This window comes from Phaenicophaeus curvirostris, chromosome 1, assembly GCF_032191515.1.
Source record: "Phaenicophaeus curvirostris isolate KB17595 chromosome 1, BPBGC_Pcur_1.0, whole genome shotgun sequence".
Classification (NCBI taxonomy): domain Eukaryota; kingdom Metazoa; phylum Chordata; class Aves; order Cuculiformes; family Cuculidae; genus Phaenicophaeus; species Phaenicophaeus curvirostris.
Window position 1 is genome coordinate 179,236,735 of NC_091392.1, and position 26,211 is coordinate 179,262,945.

At 39.3% G+C, this 26,211-nt stretch overlaps 1 protein-coding gene across 1 annotated transcript; it reads right to left on the reverse strand.

Moving 5' to 3' along the window:
• Positions 1 to 2,931: 2,931 nt before the first annotated feature.
• SUCLA2 (succinate-CoA ligase ADP-forming subunit beta) lies at positions 2,932 to 25,840 on the reverse strand. Its single transcript, XM_069881501.1, has 11 exons — positions 25,707 to 25,840; positions 23,143 to 23,326; positions 13,955 to 14,054; positions 13,595 to 13,757; positions 10,721 to 10,849; positions 10,149 to 10,287; positions 8,704 to 8,865; positions 8,480 to 8,622; positions 5,852 to 5,972; positions 5,454 to 5,542; positions 2,932 to 3,741 (listed from the first exon to the last, which is right to left on the reverse strand). Exons 1-11 carry the CDS (start codon positions 25,776 to 25,778, stop codon positions 3,667 to 3,669), a joined length of 1,377 nt encoding a protein of 458 aa, XP_069737602.1. The 5' UTR covers positions 25,779 to 25,840; the 3' UTR covers positions 2,932 to 3,666.
• Between the last annotated feature and the right edge of the window lie 371 nt (positions 25,841 to 26,211).

A 26,211-nucleotide genomic window follows, 5' to 3' on the forward strand; every position in this document is an offset into this window, starting at 1 on the left:
TCTAATACACAACACCCCAGCATCTCTCCTGCACTGTGAAGAATTTCTGCCTTCCTAGAACCAAGGAGCTCATTACCACCTGGGAAAACAAAGACAGCATTCCAGAAATTATCTGCCCTGGGGTCAAAAAAGACCACAACTTTGTATTAGGAATAAACTATCCCCAACACTGTGTTTCTACTGCCCACACACCACTCCTTCTGTCTCAGTAAACATCTGTAGAGTTTCTTGTATTTTAACACATGAAATCTGGAGTCAGATAAAGAGGAGAAAAAAATTCTTTGTTGAGAAATCATTCCTCAGTAAGGTCTGTCTTTGATTTTTGGTTTTGTGAGCAAAAGTGTTTTCTGGCCTCATATCATCTACCACATCTCTGTGACTTTAATCCTATTCCCTCCTCATCCTGGGGGAAAAAAAAAAAAACACCTGACTGCCTCATCCTTCCCTGCTTATGGGACTTTCCATGCAAGTCAATTACTCACTGAAGTATCACAGTAGAAAATGGTTTAATACATAAAATAGAAACTGGTTCAGTAGATAAGAGGAAAAAAAAATAGAAAATGAGACTTAACCTTTTTGAATACTTATAGAATAAGATTTATCTTAATTTTCACCACAGCCGTCTTCAAGCACGTTGATCAAAACATGCCACAAGTCTAACACTTGAGCTAGCTGTAGATGGCGAGACAGACGATTCTGAAATTCCAAAGTCAGTAGTAGTGACACTATTCTTACAAAAAGGCATTTGCTTTTATGATACTTCAAAACAGTTAAACTCTGCATTAGTAACAACTGCATCAAAAGGCAGCAAGTCACTTAATGCAAACTCCTTTTACTGCCATTAAAATTCCTGCTTCTGTGAAGTTGTAAGTTGTTTACACATTTTTCATGCTTTGTTTACTTTGTTAGATTTTGCTTTTGGCTGCGTACACTAATACTTTAGTAAGTTTCCATCCTTACACATCTTTGATTATTACCATTGCAATACAATACAGATAAGGAAGTTTGTAAGTCCTTCCTACCTCAGCTTTGGGCCTTTAAATTAACAACTACACACCATATGGATTAATATTCCTTGACTGCAACATGCCTTGATACAGGCAAAACAGCCTGAAGAACGATTTAACACATACACGTAATTAAAAGGTCCCGTAGCCCTCTACTACCCTGTTAATTAGAGCAATCTCCATATGCTTATTTAGTTTCAAAACACTTAACACTAATCAGCCAATCACTAATTCTGTTTCTTCAAGTGAGATAAGAAACAGTGTTTCCAGACCCTTACCCTGGGAAAGCAGCGTGCCTGTCATCTACATGCACAATCCTGGTCACAGTCCTTCGTGTTACTGTCCACATGCATCCCATCCTAACTGTGACACCGTGTATCAACCCATTACACACTGCAGCTTCCAAAGGGAAATTCAGTTCTTTCTAATTAAGAAGTATTCAGATTACGATGCTGTAAGTGTTGCTGAGATCACTTAAACCAACTTCCACTCTATACAGTTATTTTAGTGTTAAGAGTGATTTGGTACATTCTGAACACTCTGGTCAGCAAACTGTATGCGTCCACCCTCCTATCCCACATTCTTCACATATTCTTCATCTTATGTTGAAAGGAAAACTATGGCCTTTGAATTTACCCTAACAGTAAAACACTGCTCTTTGTCAGGTCTAGTTCCTGCGAATACATTACTGAGAAAGTCGATACTTTGCATTCCCCTCCAAGACGGAAATGACTTTTTTGCCTTTGATCCCTCTCCCCTACTCCAACTGCATTTAACAGTTCAAATAGGGTATTAGGAATTTCTGGATTAACAGCATGATCTAGCTTTCCCTCCATCCTAGTCCAGTATTTGTACTAAAAGCCCATTTCCATTTGTCATTTTTGGCAACACACAGTAATTTTTTCTTACTGTTCCTCCCTTTGATTTAGAAAGAAATAGGCTGCTATGTTTAGGTGTGTTTAAAAAAGAATGACATCTTTATGAACCTGGATCACTATCATTCCACAGAGATTCTAAAAGTTAAAAAGTAAGGCTAGAAGTAAACCCACATGCTAGAAATTACTTATATTCTCTAAATTATGGAATGCTTAACAAACCTATTCAAACTAGTTATCTCTGCAAATTTATTCAAGGCCATTGAATAAAAGCAATTCCAAGCACACCCACAAACCCAATTTAGCACACTGGGTCGACAGCACACAGTAGTCAGTTGTGAGAGATCAATCACAACATTCAGAGAGAGTTTAATTTCTCCTGGTTTTCTTTAGTACTGCCAAAAAGCTACTGAAATACACTACCCTAGTCTAAAGTTTCTACATACCTCAAAACTGCATATGAAAAACTGTAAGCTCCCCTACATTTCATATAACCCTTAAGTACTTACCTGATTATAGGATTTCCATTTTGAAATGCCATCATAGACAAGTCTTCATTATTTCCTGATAAAACCACACTATCGCTAGCCAAGAAACTAGCATTTTAAACAAGAAATGTACTAACAGAAAATGAGTAATGGTTTCCAAATTATGTCAGATTACCAAATGGTAAATGTATCATCAGCCAAGTTCCAAGTTCCCTGTAACAGCAAAATCAACAGCATTGTAAGGTGACAAAAATTAGTGGCTAGTAGTAGCTTTGTCAGTAGAAGCAACATTTTCCTGCATATTTGTTTGCGTAGAGACCGGTTTCGGCCACTTCAGCAAGATGCTGTACATATGATATCTGTCCAAACTTTTCAATACACTGTGAGCACACATGGTTTTAATTACACAATGTAATTCAAGAGGGAAAAAAAATCAACTTATGTGCTAACACAAATTTACTTCCAAAAATTTTTTGGTTTGCTATCTTAAATTATGGTTTAATCCATGAGTTTATGAAATTTATAAAAATGGCAACCTAAGAAGAAAAAGACAGCAGAAGCTCTGAGAGACATTTTATTAATGTACAATTTTATTAGCGATGTACAATAGACATTTTAATTCTCTCTGTATTCTGTCTCCTTGAAGTTCAGTAAATGCACGTTCATATATAAAACTACACAATACTTTTTTGTAAGGACCAGAAATTGTGAAAATCTAAGTGCTACAGTATATTTTTGTAGTGATTAAACATGTTGTCCAGAAGAGTTACCAGCCACTTCAGTGAAGCACTTCTAAAAATGATTCTGATCAAGTTCAACTGCACCTGTTCATAAATAATGATCGGTTTGTTCATGTCCATTATACTAAGTACAACTGTCTCCAGTATAAAATACCGTTTCTATACATTTCTCCACATGGACAACTAGATAATCTAGTCATATTTACTTTTAACCAAGGCTAATACAAATTTACAAGTAAGGTAACTTCAGAATTTATTCAGAATAATTATTTTTCAACCAGAAGCTTTACTTTGGACAACGCAGAAGTATATTGCAAGTGACATTCTGCAGCAGAAGCTGGAGGCTTGAGAACAACAACTAAGAAGGACTAAATATCAGCAATACAAGCTCTTACAAGAACTCTGACCATTCCAATTGTTAACATTAAAGACCAGGTACTTCAGTTTGTGCGCCTGTCAAACAGTCAAAACCTCCACACACAAGAAAAATTAAAAACATCCCACAGAACATAGTATTTCAGAGAACATGTTAGACACTGGCATGACAGCTCTCAGATCAAATTGGCAACTGAAATTTAACATCCACTTGAGCTTGTTTTGCTAAATTTACTATTTCAGAGAGTTTCACCACCTGAAAAACAGAAAATAAAGACTTAATTTCAAAACAATCCTACCACAAGTGAGCTGGACCAATCTTTTTAACCCAAGTAATGACGGTGAACCTTTAGCAAGATCTTAAGGTGAGAGTAAGGGAATTATTACTTAGTCCAGTGTTTCTTAATCACCTTTAAATGAAAGTTCAGTCTTTTAGAAAACATGTCACACAGTTACACAACATCTATTTCTCATTTACAAACAAGTATCTTGATAAAATGCTACAAGTTTTAAACCTTCTGTGCCACTTTGTTTTCTTGGAAGATGTTGGGTGTACCCACCCACAAGAGATTCTTTATATCTAAAAGCTCTTTCTCCTCAGAGTTCTTATTGCAAGCATTTCTGGATCTTTGTTTGATATCTCACGGAGCTTCAACTTCTCTTGCACAGTGATTTAAAACCTCTATTAATTATTTCCTGCTTAAAACCAATTATTATACTTAAGTGGTTCTTTAGGGAGAAAAAATATTCAGAACTAGAAGTTTCCTCGTGATACAAAAATCCACGAGATGACCTCTAATTTTTTGCAGATCAAAAATTTTCATCTCCAATGTTGCTCCACACTTGTAGTAAGTTTTTCTTGTCCACACTACCTAACTACAAAGGCACCTAAAATACTAGCTAGCTAGAACAATACACAAACATCTGCTAAATATTTAGGCAGAAAAAAAATCCGTTTAATACCACCAGTTATAATCACTGCTATGAATGCTCAGCTTATTACTCTGATCTATCCTCATCCACTTGTTTATCCCACTTATTCCACCATCTTACATAAGCCTGTTTAAGGAATTCCCTATGGGCAATCTACAAAGCTAGCTATAACCCTTTCAAGAAGTCATTCTACAGATAAAGATAATTTAAGATTACAAAACTAATTTTAACTCCATTTCCATGGCTGAGATGATTCGCCTGAGAACTTCAGATTCATCAAGAACCTTAGAATTTGGTGAACACCTAGATGAAATATAGCCTAAAGACCCATATGCATTGCTAGGGAAGTTTTCCATTGACAGAAGCAAAGCTTCATCACTCTAGCAGGATTTAACAGTATTCTGTAAAACAGAGGGCCATCCTGCCAGGCTAAGTTCCTTCTTCCTCCAAGCAATCCACAGCTGCTTCTAGAGCTTCAACTCCAGGAAACAGAGCAAAACAAAACACACCCACCCAAAAAATTCACAACTAACATGTCTGAATGCCTAAATATCCAATTACCTTATGAGGCAAAAGGAACATAACTATGTTTGGGTTTAATCACACATACTGAAGTATAGCAGTCTGTCAAAAGAAGTGTTATATTGCATTTTTCAGCTGCCTCAGTTCAAGTATTTTCTTCCAATTAATAATAAAGCTAAACTTTTAGCCATTCCTCTTCCAAGGAAAGTGACTGATCTGGTCATTTACCTGGTTTACTTCTTTTTAAACATATTTTTCAAAAGGGTTTTCAGAGTTGGGGGCAGAATCTAAGTCCCGAACACAGAAATTTCTAGGGTACAATAGCTTCTGGCTGCATGGTACTCCTCACAAAATATGTACTAATTTGTAAAACATTTGCTTCAGGTCCTGATAATAACTGACACTGTGATTTATCCTATGCTGCCTTTAGTTGAATGTATAGAGTTTTGACTTTTCAGCATTCTGCAACAGTTACTACGCTCTGAAAAGAATATTTGTAACCAGCTATCTTACCATTTTTGCAGCTTCATCCAAGTCATCACATGCAAGGATTTTGAGACCACTAGCTGTTATTAAAGCTTTGGCATCATCAACTCGTGTACCTTAAAAAAAAGACAAAATGCCACTCTCACTGAACAGGAGACTACTGCTACCAGAGTACTCTCATATTTTCTAGGGAGCCTGTTCCAAAAGTAAGTTAGTGAATAAATCTAGAAGGCAACAGCTTTAATAGTTATAAAAATCAGGAAATCTCTTTTTATTAACTTGCCAATCCTCACCATCTAAATTCAAGGTTTGCCTTATTTTTCAATAGTCTTCAGCTTACAGGTAAATTACTACACAATATAAAAGCTCAAGAACATTGTCAATATGGACAGAAATATACTGAATGTGTACTGAAGCACACTCACCTTGCAACCGTACCACAATAGGTATTTTTAGGTCCAAATCCTTTACTGCCATAACGATGCCTTGTGCTATCACGTCACATCGCATAATGCCACCAAAAATATTTACCAGAATAGCCAGTACCTACAGAATCAATGACAACATTCATGTTAAAAACGGCCATAGGCACATCAGATAAAAGCATCACTGAGCCTTTCAGGCTAAGGAAAATTCAAGCTCCGTATGCGTAATAAGGGACTCTGCAAAATACAGGGAATGCTTCCATTCTGGAGAACAACAACAACAAAAGTACAGCTCCATTAATTCACACACAACAGAACAGTTACTTCAGAAAAAACCCTATCAAAAATGCTCATCCCAGGACACTTACACATTGTCCTTCAATCGAGCATGAGTTGCAGGCAACAGCCATTTCTCTTACAGTGTGTATTCTGTACAAACCGAACACTTTACATTACTTCAAAATATTCTCAGCAAGATGAATAGAGCTGTTTGATTTTCTTCAAGCAAATCAAACAGATGAAACTTCAGTAAAGTTATTTAACAACTTGTCAGCTGTTTATCTTTCCATTTCTAACATTACTCCAGCAGAGATACTTCCCACACTAGTACCCCCACATACTGAAGAAGCCATGCTAAAGAACACAGAAAATTTACAAAACTCATACACAAGACACTTTACATAGTTTACTTAAAAGCCAGCATGCTTGGAGGTAAGCTTATCTGAAATATATTTTATTCAGGAGGACTAAGCCTGAGGTTAAGGAAAAGTCTTTTTTTAACTCAAGTGGTGGAAAGGAGGATAATTAGACCGTGGTCAATGACAGAATCAAGTGGAGCAAAAATGGGTAGACAGCCTTGGAGGACAGAATAAACTTAACAAAACATAACATTAATGTGCAGCTGGTTAATAAACAATAGCTTGCTTCTCATTATCTTGCAATTAAGACTAGCTCATCTGTATGGCATTGTTTTTTCTCCTGCTACTAATGGGTAGAAGCACCTCAGACTGGCATCCCAGAAGGCAGCCCCAAACTACCCCTGAACTGAACCCAGATTGTCAGCCAGAGTGCAGTCCATGACACTAGACGGCTGTACTGCTGTTTGACTGCCAGCACCAAGAACCCCAGCTACAATCCTTGCTTTCTGATAAAATAGCAAGCAGCCAACACAAAGCAGAACGGGAAAAATACATTAAGAAGTCTGTTTGGATGCCCTCTGTCCATGTATCAGCAGAAAACTGGGATTGCAAGAACTTCTCCTAAATCAACAACTCCCAGATTCTTACTCTCTTCTCTCTGTAATTCAGATGCTCTATGCCAGTCCCCTCACTTTTTTCCCAGCTGTTTAGTTTGGAGAAAAGATCCTGAGGGGTGACCTCACTTCTTTCTAGGACTACCTGAAAGGACACTGTTGAGGTGGGTGTTGGCCTTTTCTCCCAGCTAACAAGCGACAGGACAAGAGAAAATGGCCTCAAGTTGCACCAGGGGAGTTTTAGACTGGATGTTAGGAAAAATTACTCCACTGAAAGGTTTGTCAAGCACAGGAAGAGGCTGCCCAGGGAAGTGCTTGAATTGCCATCCCTGGAGGTGTTTAGAAGTTGTGTAGATGTGGTGCACAGGGACATAGTTTAGCAGCAGACTTGTTAATGCTAGGTTAACAGCTGGACATTATGATCTTACAAGGTCTTTTCCAACCTAAACAATTCTGGGATTCCATAACACACTCAGACACTGTGTTGGACCCTGCATTTATTAACAAGAATCTTTCCAATGGAAGAGAGATTAGGCGTCTGTATAGCATCACTCGCTATTTGTTGCTGGCTCTTTCCAAAGATAAGCAAGTTGTGCACAAAATTCTGGTGCAGAAGTATAGTACTATTACAACATCCTGCAAGTCACTCCCGCCTTTTTTGGTTAGCTCTTTTTCATATTCTTCTTTCTTTTTATAAAGTCCCAAACTGTCATTGAGTTTCTACTAGGATAAGGACCTCTATGCAGACCATCAATCCAGTCCTTGCATTGCCCTTCTGGAATGGCAGAGCTCTTCCTCAATTTATTATTTTAATAATAATCATAGGCTTCTGATAAACTTCTGATAGGATAAAAATTAATGCCCATTCAAGCCCCTTACAATTTATTTTATCTTACATTACGTACACTTAGTACTTTAGAAACTTGGTTTTGCACAGCACAGTGAATATTCATCTCCACAACTATATGCACAAAGCAGATGCAGCTGCTAAATGCGCCCAAAAGCAAAACAAAACAAAAAAAGAAATGGAAGGTCATCTGAATACCAGTTTCCATTTACACAGCAGGCAGAGGGAGTTTCTGACTCAAAGATTTCCGGAAATATTCAAATACAGCTGTAACTTCAACTGGAGGACAAAAACCTGCCTACTCAGTACACAGGTAAAGAACCTGTATTTAAAAAATTGAAAAAATTTCAACATGTTTTCAGGCCTTCTTTATTTGCACTAAGATTAGCTAACATCTCCATTTTCTTCCCTTTTTAATTCTATGTTGATAAAAATGTGCTTTCTGGAAAACAGGAACTAAGCATTGCCTTTCAAATCATAGCCTGTTTTACCACTGTGTAGGACCTTGATGTGCCAATTCTTCCCTCACCTTTTTATCAGAGGTAATAAGCTTAAAGGCTTCTGTCACTTGCTGCACTGTAGCACCACCACCAACATCAAGGAAGTTTGCTGGAGTTCCGCCGTGAAGTTTAATTATATCCATTGTGGCCATAGCTAAACCAGCACCATTGACTAAATGAAAATAAAGATAACATTTAGGAATACAGTTTATAAATCCACTAGTTCATTTAAAATTCATTAAATAGGACATACCTAAGCAGCCTATGTTTCCATCCAATCCTATATAGTTAAGATCTGCTTTTGCAGCGTCCCTGTCTCTTTCATCCTCCTGTGTCCAATCCTGCATATCAAAGATTTTTTTCTGACGATAGGCTGAATTACTGTCAAAGTTTATCTTTGCATCCATACACATCACTAAAAACAAAAAAAAAAAAACCCAACAAACATTATTTAATACTGGAATAAGAGCTCAACTGCTACATGAATACATTAAAGTCTGTTAAGTCAAACTTGGCAGCTAGCTCATGTGGTCCAAAGGAATTTTTGCTGAAAAGGAACATCTAGCACTGCATGTAAATACAAGATTCTCTCTAGTTTACCCACATCATCACTAAGTCCCTTTAACTGCATAAAAAACGAAGACATTTCTTGAGACTCTCCAAAAACGAAGAAGCTTATAACAAGCTGCTTGATAAACCTGCACAAATTATGCTTCAGTAATTAGCATAACATTAATTGCTACAGAAGGACTTTTTTGGGTTTTTTTTTTAATCCCCGAGTTTTCTGCTTTTAGTCTGCATGCGCAGAAACACAATGAAAAAACATCTGAGTTCGAAGAAAGGGTATCAGAAGAATAAACACAAAAGTCTCACTTAGATATAGCAGATGACATGGAAAACCAAGGGTATTCTTTACACAAGAACTAAGTTTCTGTGTGTATAAATCTCAGACTTAGTTTCTACCCCTCACTACAGGTGATACAAAAATGACGAGGCACAAGAAAAAGATGGGCGAGACCGCTTCATATTGTTCATTTAAGCAGTATTATTAAAAAAAAAAAACAACAGTAGAATAATTGTAAGCTTCGATGAAGGAGCTACATCCATGTTTAAATTTAAAACCCTTCTACTCAAGTTCAAGTAGAAATATTCTCCGCAGATTTATTTTTGGGTGAGATGGGAACAACTGGCTTTGATTGAACACTAACTAACTGTTCTGCAACCAGATACGCTAGAAACCAAGATATCAATTAAACACCTATAGTCATTCAACACATCAAACATAAAACTCAATCATTCTGATGACTGAGCAGTAAAGGCAGGAAATTTCTAGAAAGCGCTACTATTCTGGTCCCCTTTTCAATACCAACTTTGAATACTCAAGATGGTTCCAGCTTCAATTCATGAATTTTGTAAAGACCCAGTTTCCAGGAACGCCTTAGGCTGGGTAGTCAAACGCTCAAGAGGATGTGCTCTTTTTAAAGAAAGCTTTTTAAAAAGGAAGCTATTCAAACTTAAGATAGTACTTACCAATTAAGAGCAGATATTTACAATGCTTAGATTCTCAAACTTATGTGCTTTACTAAATTCATATTTCAACATAACATGTTACCTTGCTGAATACAGATGAAGTTTTAGCAACGCAAAGAAACTAAGTTTTTAAGCTGTTACATGAAGAATATGAAGAATAAACATTACCAACTCCTGACGCATCTTCCACCATAGGATTTATTTCTATCATGGTAGCATCATATTTCAGGAAGAGATTATATAATTTGATCATATTTTCAGCTGCTTCATCCACCAGATTAGGAGGAAATCCCATTTTTTGGGCAAGCTGAAAGTAAAAGATTGTTGATCAGTTAACTGATGTTCAGGGTTTGATTTAGTTACAAATTACGAATGTCCCACTTTAGTTATTATTTCAGTACTAACTGAATTTGTAGATGTAGAACCTTTCCTGCCTTCCTGGAAAAAAATGTTAACTCTGGCATTTGAAAAGATTTGTTTTCAATACAAAGCACCACACTTATCCTAAAAAAGAGCTAGTAAAAAGTCACAATCATATGCCTCCAGAAAGTTACATAAAAGCTAGATAACCCACTGCTGTGACTATCACCTGAAAATACTTAAATATCTAACCCAAATTTCTTTCAATATCTCAAAAGGGTTTAAGACAACTCAGCAGGTTGAAAGCGTGCACACTTTACAAAATTTAGAAGCAACCCTCCCATCCTCACTAATGTGTACTTTTCCGCATTAACAATTACCCTAACAGCTTGCTCCTTTTTTATGCCTTCTACTATATCAATGGGTTCCTTAATTATCGCATCAGGATTCTCTGCAGCAACATCTTCAATATTAACACCACCCTGAGAACTGCCTATCAGCACAGGACCCTAGAACAAAAAAAAAGAAAAGCATAAGAAATTTTATAGCATACAATTGAAACTTAGCTCTTCTCATAAAATACCTCACAGCAATAAAACCTTATTGTCAGTTGGAAATTTTTTGATTTGGGCATTTTACTTGTATGCTCCAAGGAGGACATTACCATCTATTCAATACATCTATATAAAACCTTTTATTAATACTTTCCAAATTTCAAGGTGGATGTTGAGTCTGCTTTCTTTTACCCAGGAAAACTGTTCTTTGCATACACAGTAGCAACACAGCAATTAATACAGACATACTAGTTTTAAATCTTGATAGAAAGTAATTTAGTAATCATATGCATTTTATCTTTTAGGTTGTCACCAGAAAAAGAACAGATTGTCATTTTCCTTTTCTCCACTCACCCCTACACAAACACACATCAAATGTCAGGCACTCATTTATTCATTCTGCCATGCTCCAACTCCAAGGACAAATCTAGGTCTGCAGAACCTAGTGGCAAGTTACTGCAAACTACTCCTGTTCAGCAGGATCGCAAAGTTCAGTACGTACACAGCCATCACTGAAAGTAAGTCACAAAGTTCTGACAAAACAGCACTCAATTATTCATGAAATTAAGAAACTAGAATTTATAACATTTGCAGCAGAGGGTTTTTTTTTAAAAAAGCTAACTAAATGTCAACTAAAACATCAAGATTTCCTACCATGGAACCTAAAATCTCTCCTCATGGGAACAGTCCTCCAGTTTACACTAAAGACATACTCACTTGTATCATCTCAACCTACCCTCCCTGATCACCACCCGTGCATGGATTATGACAGCTGGTGTACTAAGGCAGCACTTCAGATCAGCACAGGTCTTAAATATTAAACAGCCTTATAACTGTTGTAAGTGTGATGCTGGTTCAGAAAACATGCTTAGTAACCACACTAGCCCCCTCCCATCGCCATCCCTCCAAATGGTAACATACACAGGGTGAATTATCCTACATCTAATAGCAAGATTCAACACAGTGAACATTTCTGGATATTCATATAGTGAACAGTCAGGAAGCTACAAACACATTACAGAAATAACTCCCTGTTCCACAGAATTGACCAAAGTGAACAGTTTTGCTTAAAACATAAGTCGTCTTGCCTCTATTGGCAAATAACACTGAAGACATCAAGTTCCACTTTCAACTGCTTATTTTACAGACTTCTCCCCCTCCTTAAAGTAAGGGGTTTGAAAAAACATTGGGAATACACACTATGTGCTATTCAACCTTCACACCTCCTTCTTTAGAAAGTTGTTTCCTTATCATAAGCATCCCGGACAAGCTACAGCAAGTACAAGCACATCTAAAATCACAACTTACAAAGTCAGTCAGTAAAAATACAGCACAATCCTCTCAAAAGACAATAATACATACTGTTAGGTCCAATATACCCTAATAAGATCTTTTTCATACAAGAGCAAGAACAAGTCAGGAAAATATGTATCTCTTCTTTATCTGATTTGCTTAAATCAGTTACAGTCAATTTTATACCCATAAGGATGCTTGCTTATTGCTTACACAATTTTCAGTTCATAAAATCTAACCATTTACGGTATTTTAGTGCCACCCTGTGGTAAATCTGAGGTGCATACCACAACAATTAGATCTGCTCCATTATAGAGTACAACAGAACGTCGGTGTCCAAGTCACATAACTGTACTAAGACCCAACATAACTGATACCTTCCTATCAGACAAAGCACTACTGAGGAAGAGAAAGGAACAAATACAATATTTAATTCCTAATTTCACAAAAAAAAATACTCAAACAAAAAAAAGACTAAGGTTAGTTTCCTCACTCCTCCACACAAAATGACTTCATATTCGTGCTAGAGATACTCCTCTAATTGCCAAGAGCACTGTCTCTGTGAACTCTTAAGCATCTGGATAGACCAAACTCAGTTTCTGCAGAGCTTCAGAACATAAAGGCCAAAGATCTGCTTTAACCTGGCTTTGCTGAAGTTATTTAGCAATTCACGCTCTACGCTCCATAATGGCACACTAGTCTGTCAAAAAATACACTGCCACACTTCAATAACTGTGCCCACATACCCACACACATACAGAACATAAAATCAGGAGAGACTATGGCTTTCATCTTCTAAAAGCTCTGAAAACAGACCTCTATGCCCAAATCTTCTTACCAGTTTCTGAAGGAGTATTGGCATAAGCAAGCTACCAGCACTTTCAAAGCTGAGGGACACACCTGTGCACCTCTAGGAACCTCCACACATTGAGGAACAAGGATGTTTTGATTTATCCAGAATGACTGGCTCTTCCAAAAGTCTTCTACATATCTTGTTCCTGACCCTCTTAAATAGCATGTACATATACACACACACACAAAGCTGTATTTTTAAACTAAACTCTAGTATAAGCATCTGGCTGATAAGTGTAAACTAAAATGAAAACAAAAATAACCCCTTCATTCCACCCATGCCCCCTTCAGCCATACGATTTTGTACTTCAGCTGGGACTACCGATACTCATTCCTTATTCCTTATATTTGAATCATAGCATTTCATGTCTAAAGCACCTAAACATTAAGGCAATCATATAGTCAGAGATACTAGGAAACAAAATTTCTCATGTATATTTCTGATTTTCAAAAGCAAGTGACCAGTACAGCATGCCTTTTGGGGGGTTGGGTTTTTTCTTAAAAATTCAGCTATAACAGGTTAATTAGTTTACTTGTATTTCTAATATTACTCACTTGAAAAGACCTTTCCATTGTTATTGCAAAATAGTATTCTCTCCTGGGATATCTGCGCTCACAGATAAATACTTGATTGCATATCCTGCCCTTTTCTCCTGTCTGCTTGGTAAACAACTTCTTTCCAATCATTTTGGAGGAGATATCTTTTGCTTCTTCTGGACTAGAATAAAAGAAGCTCAGAATGTAACAAAGAAACTGCCAGAAAAACAGAAGTAGCATTAAAAAAAACTTACCTAATTTTTTGTTATTTTAAGGTTAATAATTAAAATGCTGATTTTAAACTAAGCAACATGTGCAATTCACAACGTGAAAATTTTAAGTTTTTCCACTCAGTCGCATAATTTAGAAACAACTTACGAAAAAACTATTTTCACTCCTCCTTTGAGGCCACCTTCAAATGTTCCTTTTCCTCTACCACCAGCTAAAACCTGTGCTTTTACCACAAGATCCTTTGAACCTAGAATAAAAGAAAACCCAAAATTTGTCATCTGTGACTACTAAAACAAATTGCCCAAGGTGAAATAATAAAGGTTGGTTTTATTTTATCCCCACATCTCCTCTCCTCCCCCCTTTCAAAACACAAATATGTGAATCAAAGACTGTATTGTAATTCACATAGGTTATCCCAAAAGTCTCAAACCACCCCAAAATTTCAGCTTTAGGTGGTTCTGTGAACAAACCTTTGTGAGTTAGTATCCAAGAGTGTTGATGCTTTGAGTGTTCTGATATATCAAGACGTGTTTGAATCACAAATGACTAAGCACCCAGTAAGAAATGGTTAGCATCTCACAGACTATTTACTAACAAGATGAAACCGAGTATCTGACACACCATAATCCAATATTTTCCTCAATCAAGTACAAATACCTTTTAACTGTAAACACTATCTTCCCAGCAATGATAAATATCTGTGGCACTTACCCAAGCCAACATGCAGGTCCACTATGGCCTCCAACCTGCAGAGCACTGATGTGTAAGCTTGAGTGCTTTGCAGAAGTTACAGCCTAAGTAAATCCACTATTTTTCCCAGAGAAAGCTGAGTGAGCCCTCTAGTTGCCTTTAACTGTGTAAAAAATCCTTTACAAAATATTAGTCTAAGCAGGTGAGGCTGTGAACTTGGGTTTAAAAAGTAAAGTATAAGACCATAATCAAAATCCACGGGGATATTCTGAGGTGTCATTGAAATTTGATAGGAATGGTTGGACTCGATGATCCGGTGGGTCTCTTCCAACCTGGTTATTCTATGATTCTATGATTCTATGATTCTATGAAATACAAAAAGCAAAGTTCATTTAAGGTGATAAAGGAAGGAAAACAAAGCCCTGTGTTATTATTCAAGTTCAATTACCCTGAATACACTGCAGAGAGCAGCTAGACTACAAGATGTTAAAAGCTGCCCCACTCACATTTGTGCAGCACATATCGTCTTTTCTCATGCCACCATTAGCTGAGCCACTCTGGTCTTTCTGAGCAACGAAAGAACTTGCTGTTCTCTTGGATGTGAAAAGGCAGCATGAAAAAGCCTAAGAAAAACTACAGTACTTGAGCAAAACTGGCCACTACACATACTGAAAAAAATTATGGCAGACAAAAAAGGTGTGGTAATCCCTATTTTGAACTCCATCCTGCCTGAACAGATAAAATTAAACTGGCACAATATCACAAGCTAGGGTGGCTACAAGCAAAGCAAATGCTCAAGTTACTACTCTGAAGTAGCTACTTAGGGATTTTACTTCTTGACTGTCTACCTAACAACAGATCTCTGAATTCACAACTAACGCAAAGTTCTTGGGCATAAGAAGCATGAAGGTTATAAACAGATACAAGTATATGTTGATTTACTATAGTAGCAGAGCAAGAACACACAACTACGTCACACAACCTACTTCCTTCTCTATTCCAGCAAAAATCAAAAACCATCTACCAAGGGAAGTCAGTTATTAAAAGATGCAAGAAAAAGGGACAATTCTTTACACAGAAGATAGTGAAGCCTGCCAGGACAAATGATGGAAGCACAGGAGATTCAAAAGAAACTGGACAGAAACGTTTCCTGTGATATTCCCAAGACAAAAATTGTGAGTGCTGGGATGAAATGAGGGGCACAGACTGCAGAAAACAGCCCAGCTAACAACCTCCCTAAACAGCATGTTCTTTTGCCACCACAGGAGGCAGAGCATTGGGCTAGATGTACCACTGCCCTGATCTCATAAAATATTTCATAAGAATTTAATTACTATGCATGATTATACTTTGGCAGCATATGAAAGGCATCTGAAGAAAGAGTGTGTGAGAAACAACTCTAAACTTTTCGCAATCAGTTTCGGTCATAACAAAGTTGTCATTGGACAATTCTTTATGCAACAGAATTAAAAAATTGTGCTATTAAGTAAGCAGGATATTAATGATTTGTAATTTGTTTTCCTACAGCACTGCAAGCAAACTAGCTGCTTGACTGCATAAACGCATAACACTTAACGGGTTATTTGACCAGCTGTGTTTACAAGCAATTAAGCTGAATTGATGTACCTGAAAAAAAATATAAGATAACGTGTCCCGAGGAAAACCTTAACTTAAACCATGCAGAAAGCTTATTGTCTAACAGACAATTTTTCATACAGCTCCTATTTAAGGTGACTCTAGGACTAGGACAGAAAAGTCTGGTCACACACCTCATCTCCACTGCTACAGCTGCCACACCATCACACAGTCTGACACAGCAGAGAGCTGCTGATACACAGTAATCCAAGAAAAAATTTGGAAACCAGCAGCTTTTCTACTCAGTATCAACAGTTGTACTCTTCTGTTTTGCTCACACTGTCTTGAAATACTGCTAGGCTTTTGTTTCAATATAAAAAAAAAAAGCAGTTTCTGTCCTAGAGCAGATATCCACGTGCAAAGTTAGTACAGTTTGTGCCAGCCCACACCACAGCCACAGTCCTGTCCTGCCTCCTGTCTTCAGCTTCTCACTCCAGTCTCCTTTCTCATACCAGCATAAACGTTTGTGCAGTTGTGCCCCAAAGCCTATCAGAAAAGTGATTCTGCTGAAGGCAGAAGCCATTCCAGCAGACAGTACTTTTGCAAGTCTGCGGTGTGTGAGACAAGCACATGCACAAGGACACTGAAGCGAGCGGGACAGAAAGCAGGACACCTGCTTTCAGCAGCAGGAGCAAACTGTAAAATCTTAACACAGGCCACTGGAACAAAACAACAAACCTTTAATACAGCCAATGTCTCAGGAAAGCAAGCTACAGACCAATGCACAAAACTCAGAATATTTGTTAAGAACTGCATTTCCATATTAATGGCAGTTAGCACCAGAAGCACATATAAGTAAAACAGCCTGAAAAGAATCAGGAAATGTTTAGAAAATTAAGAGCAGGTATCAAGGAGAACAGATGCCTGAAACCAGCAGAACACTGAGTTAGCACCTATCTGTTCAGGACAACAAAAATCTACATAGCACTAACACCACACATTTCTTCTTCCACAATGGTTTATTAACTAGATAGCGACTTACACAGCCAGGAAACAGCCTGACCTTCATTTCTGGCAATACTGATATTTACTGACTAGAAGGAATTCCATAACCTAAGCTTTCAAAGTGGGAGAAAGGTCAGTCTCTCCTTGCATGCATGCGCTCATCTAAGTAAAGCACAATCTTATTATAAGTTTCTTAAGAAGCAAGAGGCTTGCTTTTCTTTGTTTCTGACGTTTTCTGTGCAAGTAGATAATGTGATGATTAGGACAGATAACTTTTATTAAAATGTTCCACTTTACAAGTTTCCAATCTGACCTTTATCAAATTGCTTTGCCATTTCTCTGTCCAATACTGACTGTAGCAGCAGCACAGCCTTCCACCTATTATAAACATTATGATAACTACGCAAGTCTAAAGTGTCCTGACACAACAGGCAAGACTAAAAGGCAGTGACAGGTTAATAACCTAAGTGTCAAGCAATTCTCAACTACCATTCAACTGCAAACTTACCCTGGGAGAGAGACTTTTGCCTTGGTTACTCTGTATTTAAAACTTTTTAGCTCCCGAAAGAATATCTCTCCATTTGTAATGCAAATCAATTTTTTTCTTGTTGCACAGATATAATAAAAACTCTAAGTTTTAATAATATTGTTGTTTCCACTGGAATTATGGAAAGAAAAGACAGGCTAGTAACTAAAAGATATTATCAACAGGGGTCTCAACATAAGGAATATCCCAACACTAACTCTGCCAATAGAGACAGGGAGTCTCTTCAGAGAGTACTGCCTGTGTTTTACTAATAAGTATGGTTGTTTAGAATTTAACTTCAAAATTATATCTTTTCAGCATCTAAAATTTTTTGAGTGTTGGAAGAATCACTGCATGAAAATCAGAAGTATGATTACTGACATAACTATGTGCCAGGAATCTTCATGCTTTCACTGAAAGGGTCAGACCAGTCAGGAGACTGAAGACGTTTCATGCCTATCACAAAGTATTATTTTCTGCACAAATACTTCCAGACATTAATCAACTGCATCAAGTTCTTCACCAACTCACAAGACAGGTTTGGTTTTGGCAACAGCTTAAGTTATGCAATTAAAATACAGCAGTCAACATTTTAATCTGCTGGTAAATTACTTGAATTTGTGAAAGGCGTGAAGTCCTGTAGAAAAAAGCAAAAGCTGAATCAGAATTTAAGCTTCAAAGGCCGAAAAAGCAGCGTTTGCCAGAATTCAAGTAATTATTGGGCTTCTAGACCTCTACTGCTTGTTATCTAAGATTTTGACCAGCTAAGCAGGGACATAATTGGAAAAAAAAACCCAAAACACTTATCACTGACCACTACAACAGGGTTTTTTTAACATCTAGGGAATTTTTGCATGAGTTTGCTACCTTACATCATCATCCATGTCCTACAGCATCTGAATTAACACTCTGGAGCTCCAGACTCTACAGACAACCTAAAGGATTGTCAGTTAACTTAGTCAAGCAGATAATTCACAAACAGGGAAAACTGATAATTGCAAAAAAAACCCCAAAATGTATTAAAAATAAAAGAAACTAAATGTGAGCTTTTAGTGACACAGAATTAAAAAAAAACCACAACTAATCACAGACTACCAAGGGAGGTATGGCATACTTTAAGGAGAAAATCATCCCTGCTTTTGTGTCCCTATGCCTGGAATACCTATTCTTTCGACGACCTAATAAAGAAAAAGCTAGTACTTTACTAAGAAAATCATTGCACACATTGTACTAAATTTGGGGTTCTGACTAAAGCAAGCCTGACATCAACAAAATTATACATCTACCAGGCTTATGCATTACTTTTTCTTTAAATATATATATATATACGCACAGGTTGTATGTTTATGTAATAGACAAAAAAATAAAATAACAACATTGAAAAAAATTTAAAAGGTCCGAATCACGGAAATGTCTGCAGGAATACCTCCAAGCCAATTACTTCAGTCATTCTGTAGAAAGCACACCAAAAAAGATCACTCCTTATGATTCTCCTCACACTGATGAGGAGATGAACTAGATCTCTCAAACTGCAATAGCAAAAGTAGCAGCAGGCTCCACTGCTTCTAGTCTCCTTTCAAGGACTCTGGTGTAGGAAAGTGAAATGTTATGCACTCTTCCTCAACACTTGCTACACTGTATAGCTTTGTATTGTACTAAAATTTGACAGTTAGCCATTAACATGAAACTGTGGGAATTCTCTCAAAATCCTACAAAACTACTTGAACACAAAAGCTGCTCCAAGAATCGTAAAAATTTCTTTTGCATAAAAGAAAATTACGCTTTTCTACAGGTATAGAACATGTGACTATCTTCCACACAACTGTTAAACGAGGAAGCTGGTAGGTAGCATCAAAACTTTAGTTACAGCAGTACATACATTCATAGGCGTCGTCTTAGAAAACAGCAATACTACACTTTTAAAAGAGTGTATTCTGCTGAGCTACCTGCTGTAACGCTGATGAAGCATCTGTTCTTCAAGAAATAGTCTTTAGGTTCATTAGTCATGTTCTTGATAACAAATGTGTATCAGCTTCTACATCAGCACGGCTCACAGTGCCGGGTGGAATGCACACGTAGGCTGAGTAAACTATAAACTTAGAAGTAATCATCAAGCCATAGAGCAGCTTCTCATCAACCACTTCGGAACAGAATTGACTCAGCTCATTTTTTCAAAATTTAAGCAAGACATTCATGTACCATACGAAGAGCCACATATTGCAAAGTCTACAAGTAACTAAAAAAACCTACTTTTTTTTAAATCAATGAAGTCTTTCAAGACTTCATCAGATACAGCTTTCAGTAGAACGCATTCTTGCAGTGGCACAGATAAGATCTGGAGGTCTTGAATGGAGACAGTGAGCTACTGGAGGAAAATAAAGGAGCAGGGACATTTACAGGAGGTCCAAATGTACTCCCAGGGACTAAATTACTCAGTAGTTGTTATCCAACTCCAGCTGTAGGCCAGTTACAAGTGGGGTTCCCCAGAGCTCAGTGCTGGGTCCAGCCCTGTTCAGTGTCTTTATCAATGACCTGGATGAAGGCATTGAGAGCACCCTAAGTAAGTTTGTGGATGACACTAAGCTGGATGGAAGTGTCAATCTGCTGGAGAGCAGGTAAGCTCTCCAAAGGGATCTGAACAGTCTGGACTGCTGGGCTGAGAACAGTGGAATGAGGTTTAACAAGGCTAAATGCCAGGTCCTGCATTTGGGGCACAACCCTATGCAGTGCTACAGGCTAGGGGAAGAGTGGCTAGAAAGCTGCCTGGAGGAGAGGGACCTGGGGGTGTTGGTTGACAGCCGACTGAACATGAGCCAGCAGTGTGCCCAGGTGGCCAAGAAGGCCAATGGCATCTTGGCTTGTATCAGAAATGGTGTGACCAGAAGGTCCAGGGAGGTTATTCTCCCTCTGTACTCGGCACTGGTGAGACCGCTCCTCGAATCCTGTGTTCAGTTCTGGGCCCCTCACCACAAGAAGGATGTTGAGGCTCTGGAGCGAGTCTGGAGCAGCAACAAAGCTGGTGAGGGGGCTGGAGAACAGGTCTTATGAGGAGCGGCTGAGAGAGCTGGGGTTGTTTAGCCTGGAGAAGAGGAGGCTGAGGGGAGACCTCATTGCTCTCTACAACTACCTGAAAGGAGGTTGTAGAGAGGAGGGTGCTGGCCTCTTCTCCCAAGTGACAGGGGACAGGACAAGAGGGAATGGCCTCAAGCTCTGCCAGGGGAGGTTCTGGCTGGACATTAGGAAAAATTTTTTCTCAGAAGGGTCATTGGGCACTGGAACAGGCTGCCCAGGGAGTGGTTGAGTCACCTTTCCTAGAGGTACTTAAAAGATGGGTGGATGAGGTGCTCAGGGACATGGTTTATTGGCAAATAGGAATGGTTGGCCTTGATGATCCTAGAGATCTTTTCCAATCTAGTGATTCTATGATTTTAAAAGAATAATAGTTTCATGAACCAGTATGTGATAACAATTTACTTGAAATGAGATGGAGGGGTCTTTATAGGGAAACACTGTTTGTGATAAGCAACAAATTCCAATTATGACTCTCAACAGCCAAACGAACGTGAAAAGAAAAAGCTGTATACAATAACCTTCCCATGACACAACAGAAAGCATTCTTAAATATCACAAGTGAAACAACGATCATGTGCAGAATCCAGAACAGAAATCCAAGTTGAAAACAGCACTTTAGGAAATCTGATAGCTGCAGCAATAACCATTTTTTTAAAAAATTGCAAATAAATTCAAAGATTTTTCCTTAAGTTTCAAACCACCTGTCTTCATTGCTCAAGAGCTGCTCACAGCATCTAATTTCATCTTTGTTTCTTTTAAAATTATTCAGGAAAAGTAATAGGGAAGAAAATAACACAAGCTCAAATCCTGTATGTTATTTCATGTACATTTCAAAATTACTTCAAATACAGTTAAACAATTTGCTCTCTTTAGGACACTTTAGTCTTTAGCAGAAAAAGTATTGAGCACAAGGCTAGGGGGCAGCGAAGAGGAAGCAACCTTTCTGGCTTCCAAACTATTTCATCTAACTTCAGACCTCAAGACAGGCAAAACTTAGAATGAAAATCTACCAAATTTCATTATTTTTATTATTTAAAGAATATGTTGTGTACTCTTCTAAATAGATTCCAAGACAAACTGCAATATTCATACGTCTCAGGTTGATTCTTCTACACATGCGTTACCTTGCAGGCATAAATAATCCTCAGTTTGGTTAAGCTTTGGCTTTGTTCATACAACAGGGTTACACTGATTTAGCTACAGCCACAGCTAAACTATGATCGTCTCTGTTAATGAGAAGACTGTATTTGTTATACACTATGATAAAAAGTTACCAATTTCTAACTGCAGTGAGGTATCTGCAAAAGGAAATAAATCTGATGCCAAACTCAAGTTTACAAAGAGCAGTTTTCTCACTAAAGGTTATCAGAAGCATGTAGAACCGCACTAGGGGGACAGAACAAGCAGTATTATCAACTATCTTTGTAAAAGTTTAGACAAACACATGAAAAACCAGTTTAACACACAGAAAAGAAGCAAAAGATAATCTCGTATCTACCGGCAACAACTCTTACACAACAAAAATAAACAATTAGCACGTGGACCAAAAAAAAGCAAGATTTTTTTCATCCTGCTAGAGATTTCTTTTGGTTTGTTTTTTTTTTTAAAGTACATACTAAATGAAAACTAGTGGGGAAATTACTACAATATCAAAGAAATCCAAAACACTGGAGCAAAGAATACTCTTGTCACCATGTAAAATGGATTCTGGACAACATTTGAGCAATGACCCAAGAACTCAAGCTCCTTCAGCGTGTTCTTGTTTTGGGAAGACTTCCCTTCCACGCCTCAAATACCAAAGAAAACCATAGCATCAAACACATATCAACTTAAAGCATAAGACTTAAAACTAGAAGCCCTGAATTCCTTTATTCTAGCTTACTAAAGGATTCTAACTAATACACTTCACAACTTCATTTTTCTGACCTCCAAGAAATGTCACAGGGTCATGAACTCCAGATATGAAGCCACCTGGATAAGACACAGCTATAAACCAGCAGGCATGCCTACTTGATCACAGAAGGCCTCTCTGAATCAGGAACAAAACTTGGAAGGAATCTTGACCTGCGAGTTTCCCTGTTGTCTATTAAAGAGCCCCAGGCAAAGGTTGTTTCATTTCCTGCTAATAGGAGGTCTGTGCAGATGTAAGCAAAGGTGTATGCCCTATTTGCAAAGTTTAGATCACACCACAAGCTCACCCTGTCTTTAAAGCTATGTCACTTAACCGATTTCACTGTGTGCTTGTGTGCTGAGCAATCTTAAGCATTAGAAAACTTAATATTAGAAAAACGTCAGCTCTAAAGTAAACGCTTAGATCTGCAAAAAAGTCACTTCACAGGAAAGTGTCTCTTAAAGAGAAGGTATATTCAGAACACCAAGAAATGTCTTACCAGGAAAGACAGAAAAAGTAGTTACACCTTGTATTAATCCCATGCCTATATTGTATATGTTCTCTTTAATATTATACCTATTTCTTTTGCTATTTTGTAAGCTTCATCTGGTGTCTTGGCAACCAGTCCATGTGGAACAGCAATGCCAGCCTCCTGCAACAGTCCCATGCTCAGGTATTCATGTAGTGACAGCCTTCTCTGTTGCTGTTGCTGCACCTGAAATCCATGATTATTGAGTATTCCTGGACTTCCACCAAGTACCTGAAGGGAAAGGGGGAAAAAAAACAAACAGAAAAAACCAAAAAACATTACTCTGTTTTGAAAAACTGCTCTTTTGTTATATTTTTTTAAAGTCTAGGAAATACATGAAACTGAAATGAATCTAACAAAATCTATAATCTCAGGAATCACTACAAATTTATCCACTTGTAGGTGAAAAGAGATTTAGGCATTTAGGTATGGTTCAGTGTACCAATGCAAACATCTGAACACTTAACCCTACACTTGTAGTACAGTCATTCACGTCAGGTCTGATTTTGGGGTGTGAGAGGTTTTACTGGAGCAGTAAGACAGAGCTGGGGAGGCTGCAAGCAGTGACAAGAATCAGCAGGGTTAAATGCCAACTAAATACTCAGGGGTGTTTTAAGTACCTTAAAGAATGTATCTGTGGGGAAAAGAACCCTGAGGAAGACTGGAAGCATAAAGGAACAGAGAAAAAGCAGGCAGAATGGCTTCATTCAAAAGTTTTGGTAGATTGCTTCCAACTGACATACTATGAACTAAAAAGGGGGGGGGGGGCAGCAGAAACTAAGTTACATCACCTTTAGTGCCTGCACATGGCAAACTATATTTACTACAGAACAGACTATTCAGCCTTTATGCAAGTATCATGAAACAGAAAAAAAAGTAGCTATGATCCTTTTCAAGCACCTGCACTGAATCAGAGTATTCCCAAAAGTGCAAGGTAACAAACAATAAGCAAAACAACACATGTCTGATGTTCAGTCCAGGAAAATCCTGTGTGGAATGAGTCTTAATTTCATTTGCAAAAGTGACATATACAACTCCAAGAATTTCTGATAGATATTTTGTATAAAGCATATCAGGGAAAAACTGATTAGTATTATAAAATAACAGAAATAATAATACGTGAGCAATGCCTTTTAAAAAGAACAGCTACACATATACTTTCAGACAACATAGATTTTGAAAGAGTACCCTGTACAGTAACTGTACTCCATAACAATAAAATTATCAACCACAAAGTCAAAACTGTTGGTGGCATTTTTTCATATTTCACTATAAAGGAATAAGACCTTAACTTTACACACTCACAAAAAAGCCAGCCTACTGAATTCAGCTAATCCATGTACACAGGTCAGCACTAGAAGATTCAAACTAAAAAGACGACAAACCCAATTCAGATACAAGCAAAGTTCTATATTTATTTTTCATTTTTTTAGTAAGTACCATTGGTACAAGTACTATAAAAAAACCCTGTGTTAGGGAATTCCTAATAGACTGGGTTTTTAAGATTTTGTTTCATTTCAAATAAAGTAAGCACACAAGTAATACAAGAGCTTTACTATGGCATTTCAAGCTAGCAAATCAGCAGAGCTTGTTTAACCTCCAAAGGATTCCTTCTGCAAACAGCAGGCCCTTTCCTTGGCATGAAAGCCAAGTGAGAGGTGCTGACTGCCGTAGCGGCTGCTTCTGGCACTGACAGCCCTGCCAGGCCCTGCGTAACACGAGAGGGGAACTCCAAGCGACCTTTCCCCATAAGTGGAAGGAGAAGCAAGTCACCCATATAGCTGCACACCGCAGACTCCCCCAGCTCTTTTGGTTGCCCTGCTTCCCACCAGTTCTGCAGGCAAAACCAAGACCCTCCCTAAAAAAGGCATTCAGCAGAAAGAAGAGCAAAGACTTGGGAGATGGGAGGTGGAAGAAGGGTTTATTGGCACAGCCTGAACCCTCAAACAAGTAGAAATGGAAACACTGGGATCTCCAAGCAAGTTAGAGGAGCAAGGTTAGAAAGGAAGGAAAAGGGGAAACAGACCGAGAAGACTGATAAGCCCTGCTGCAACCGGAGCAGCAGGGACACAGAGCTGCGAGGACTCAGGAGGACACACAGCTGTGGGGGCGCAGAGCTGAGGGGACACGAGGACACAGAGCTACGGGGACAGAAGACGACACAGGAGGGCAGGGACACACGGCTACGGGAACACGCGAGGACACACGGCTAGGGGGACACGCGGCTGCCGGACGCACGAAGACACAGAGCTGCACAGACACACGGGGACACGGAGTTGCGTGGGCACAGGGCCGCGGGGGGACACACAGGACACGGGGCTGCGGGGGGACACGGGGCCGCAGGGGGACACGCAGTTGCGTGGGCACAGGGCTGCGGGGGGTCACACGGGACACACCGCTGCGAGGACACGGGGCTGCGGGGGCACACGCGGGGACACGGGGCTGCGGGGGGACACGCGGGGACACGGGCTTGCGGGGACACGGGGCCGGGCAGGGAAGGAAGGAAGGGAGAGAGGGAGGGAGGGATCGGGACGGGGCGGCCGCCCCCTCCCTCCGCCGCTCCCGACCCCAGGCGCCCCGGTGTGGCCTCTCGGCCCCGCCCCGCCGCTACCTTGGCCGAGGCGGCGCCCATCGCGGCGCGGAGCCCGGCCGCCACCCGGCTGCCGATGATGGAGGCCGCCATGGCTGCGCCGCTTCGCCCTCGGGGGCCGCTCCCGGCGCGCACGCGCCGCCACCGAGGCGGGGCCGGGCGGGGCAGAGCGGCCTGCGAGGGGTGGGCCGGAAGCGCCCGCGCACCCCCGCGCCCCCATAGACAACAGCGCGACTCTATGGTCCCCGCGGTGCCCCGGGCGGGCGGTGCTGCCCCCTGCCGGGGAGGACTGAGGAGCGGCGGCAACTACCGCCCTCCTACCCCCCCCACCGATCATACAATCGCCGTGACACCGAGAACGCTGAGAAATAAACTCCCCGAGAACCGTTCTGGAGTTTTAGGAAGCAAGCAGCCTTTATCAGGGGTGGGAAACACGAGGGAGAGATCTGCATCAATCGTGTGCAGCAAGACAAGAGCTGGGGACAGAATCTATTTCCCACTGCCGTGCATATGTATAAATTCCCCC

Coding starts and splice junctions, on each gene's coding strand:
- SUCLA2 (XM_069881501.1), bottom strand. CDS start 25,778: ATGGCGGCCTCCATCATCGGCAGCCGGGTGGCGGCCGGGCTCCGCGCC. Junction 8,866..10,148: donor GGAAGATGCGTCAGGAGTTG/GTAATGTTTATT, acceptor TTTTGTTTTTAG/TGATGTGTATGGATGCAAAG. Junction 5,543..5,851: donor TATTGTGGTACGGTTGCAAG/GTGAGTGTGCTT, acceptor CTTTTTTTTAAG/GTACACGAGTTGATGATGCC.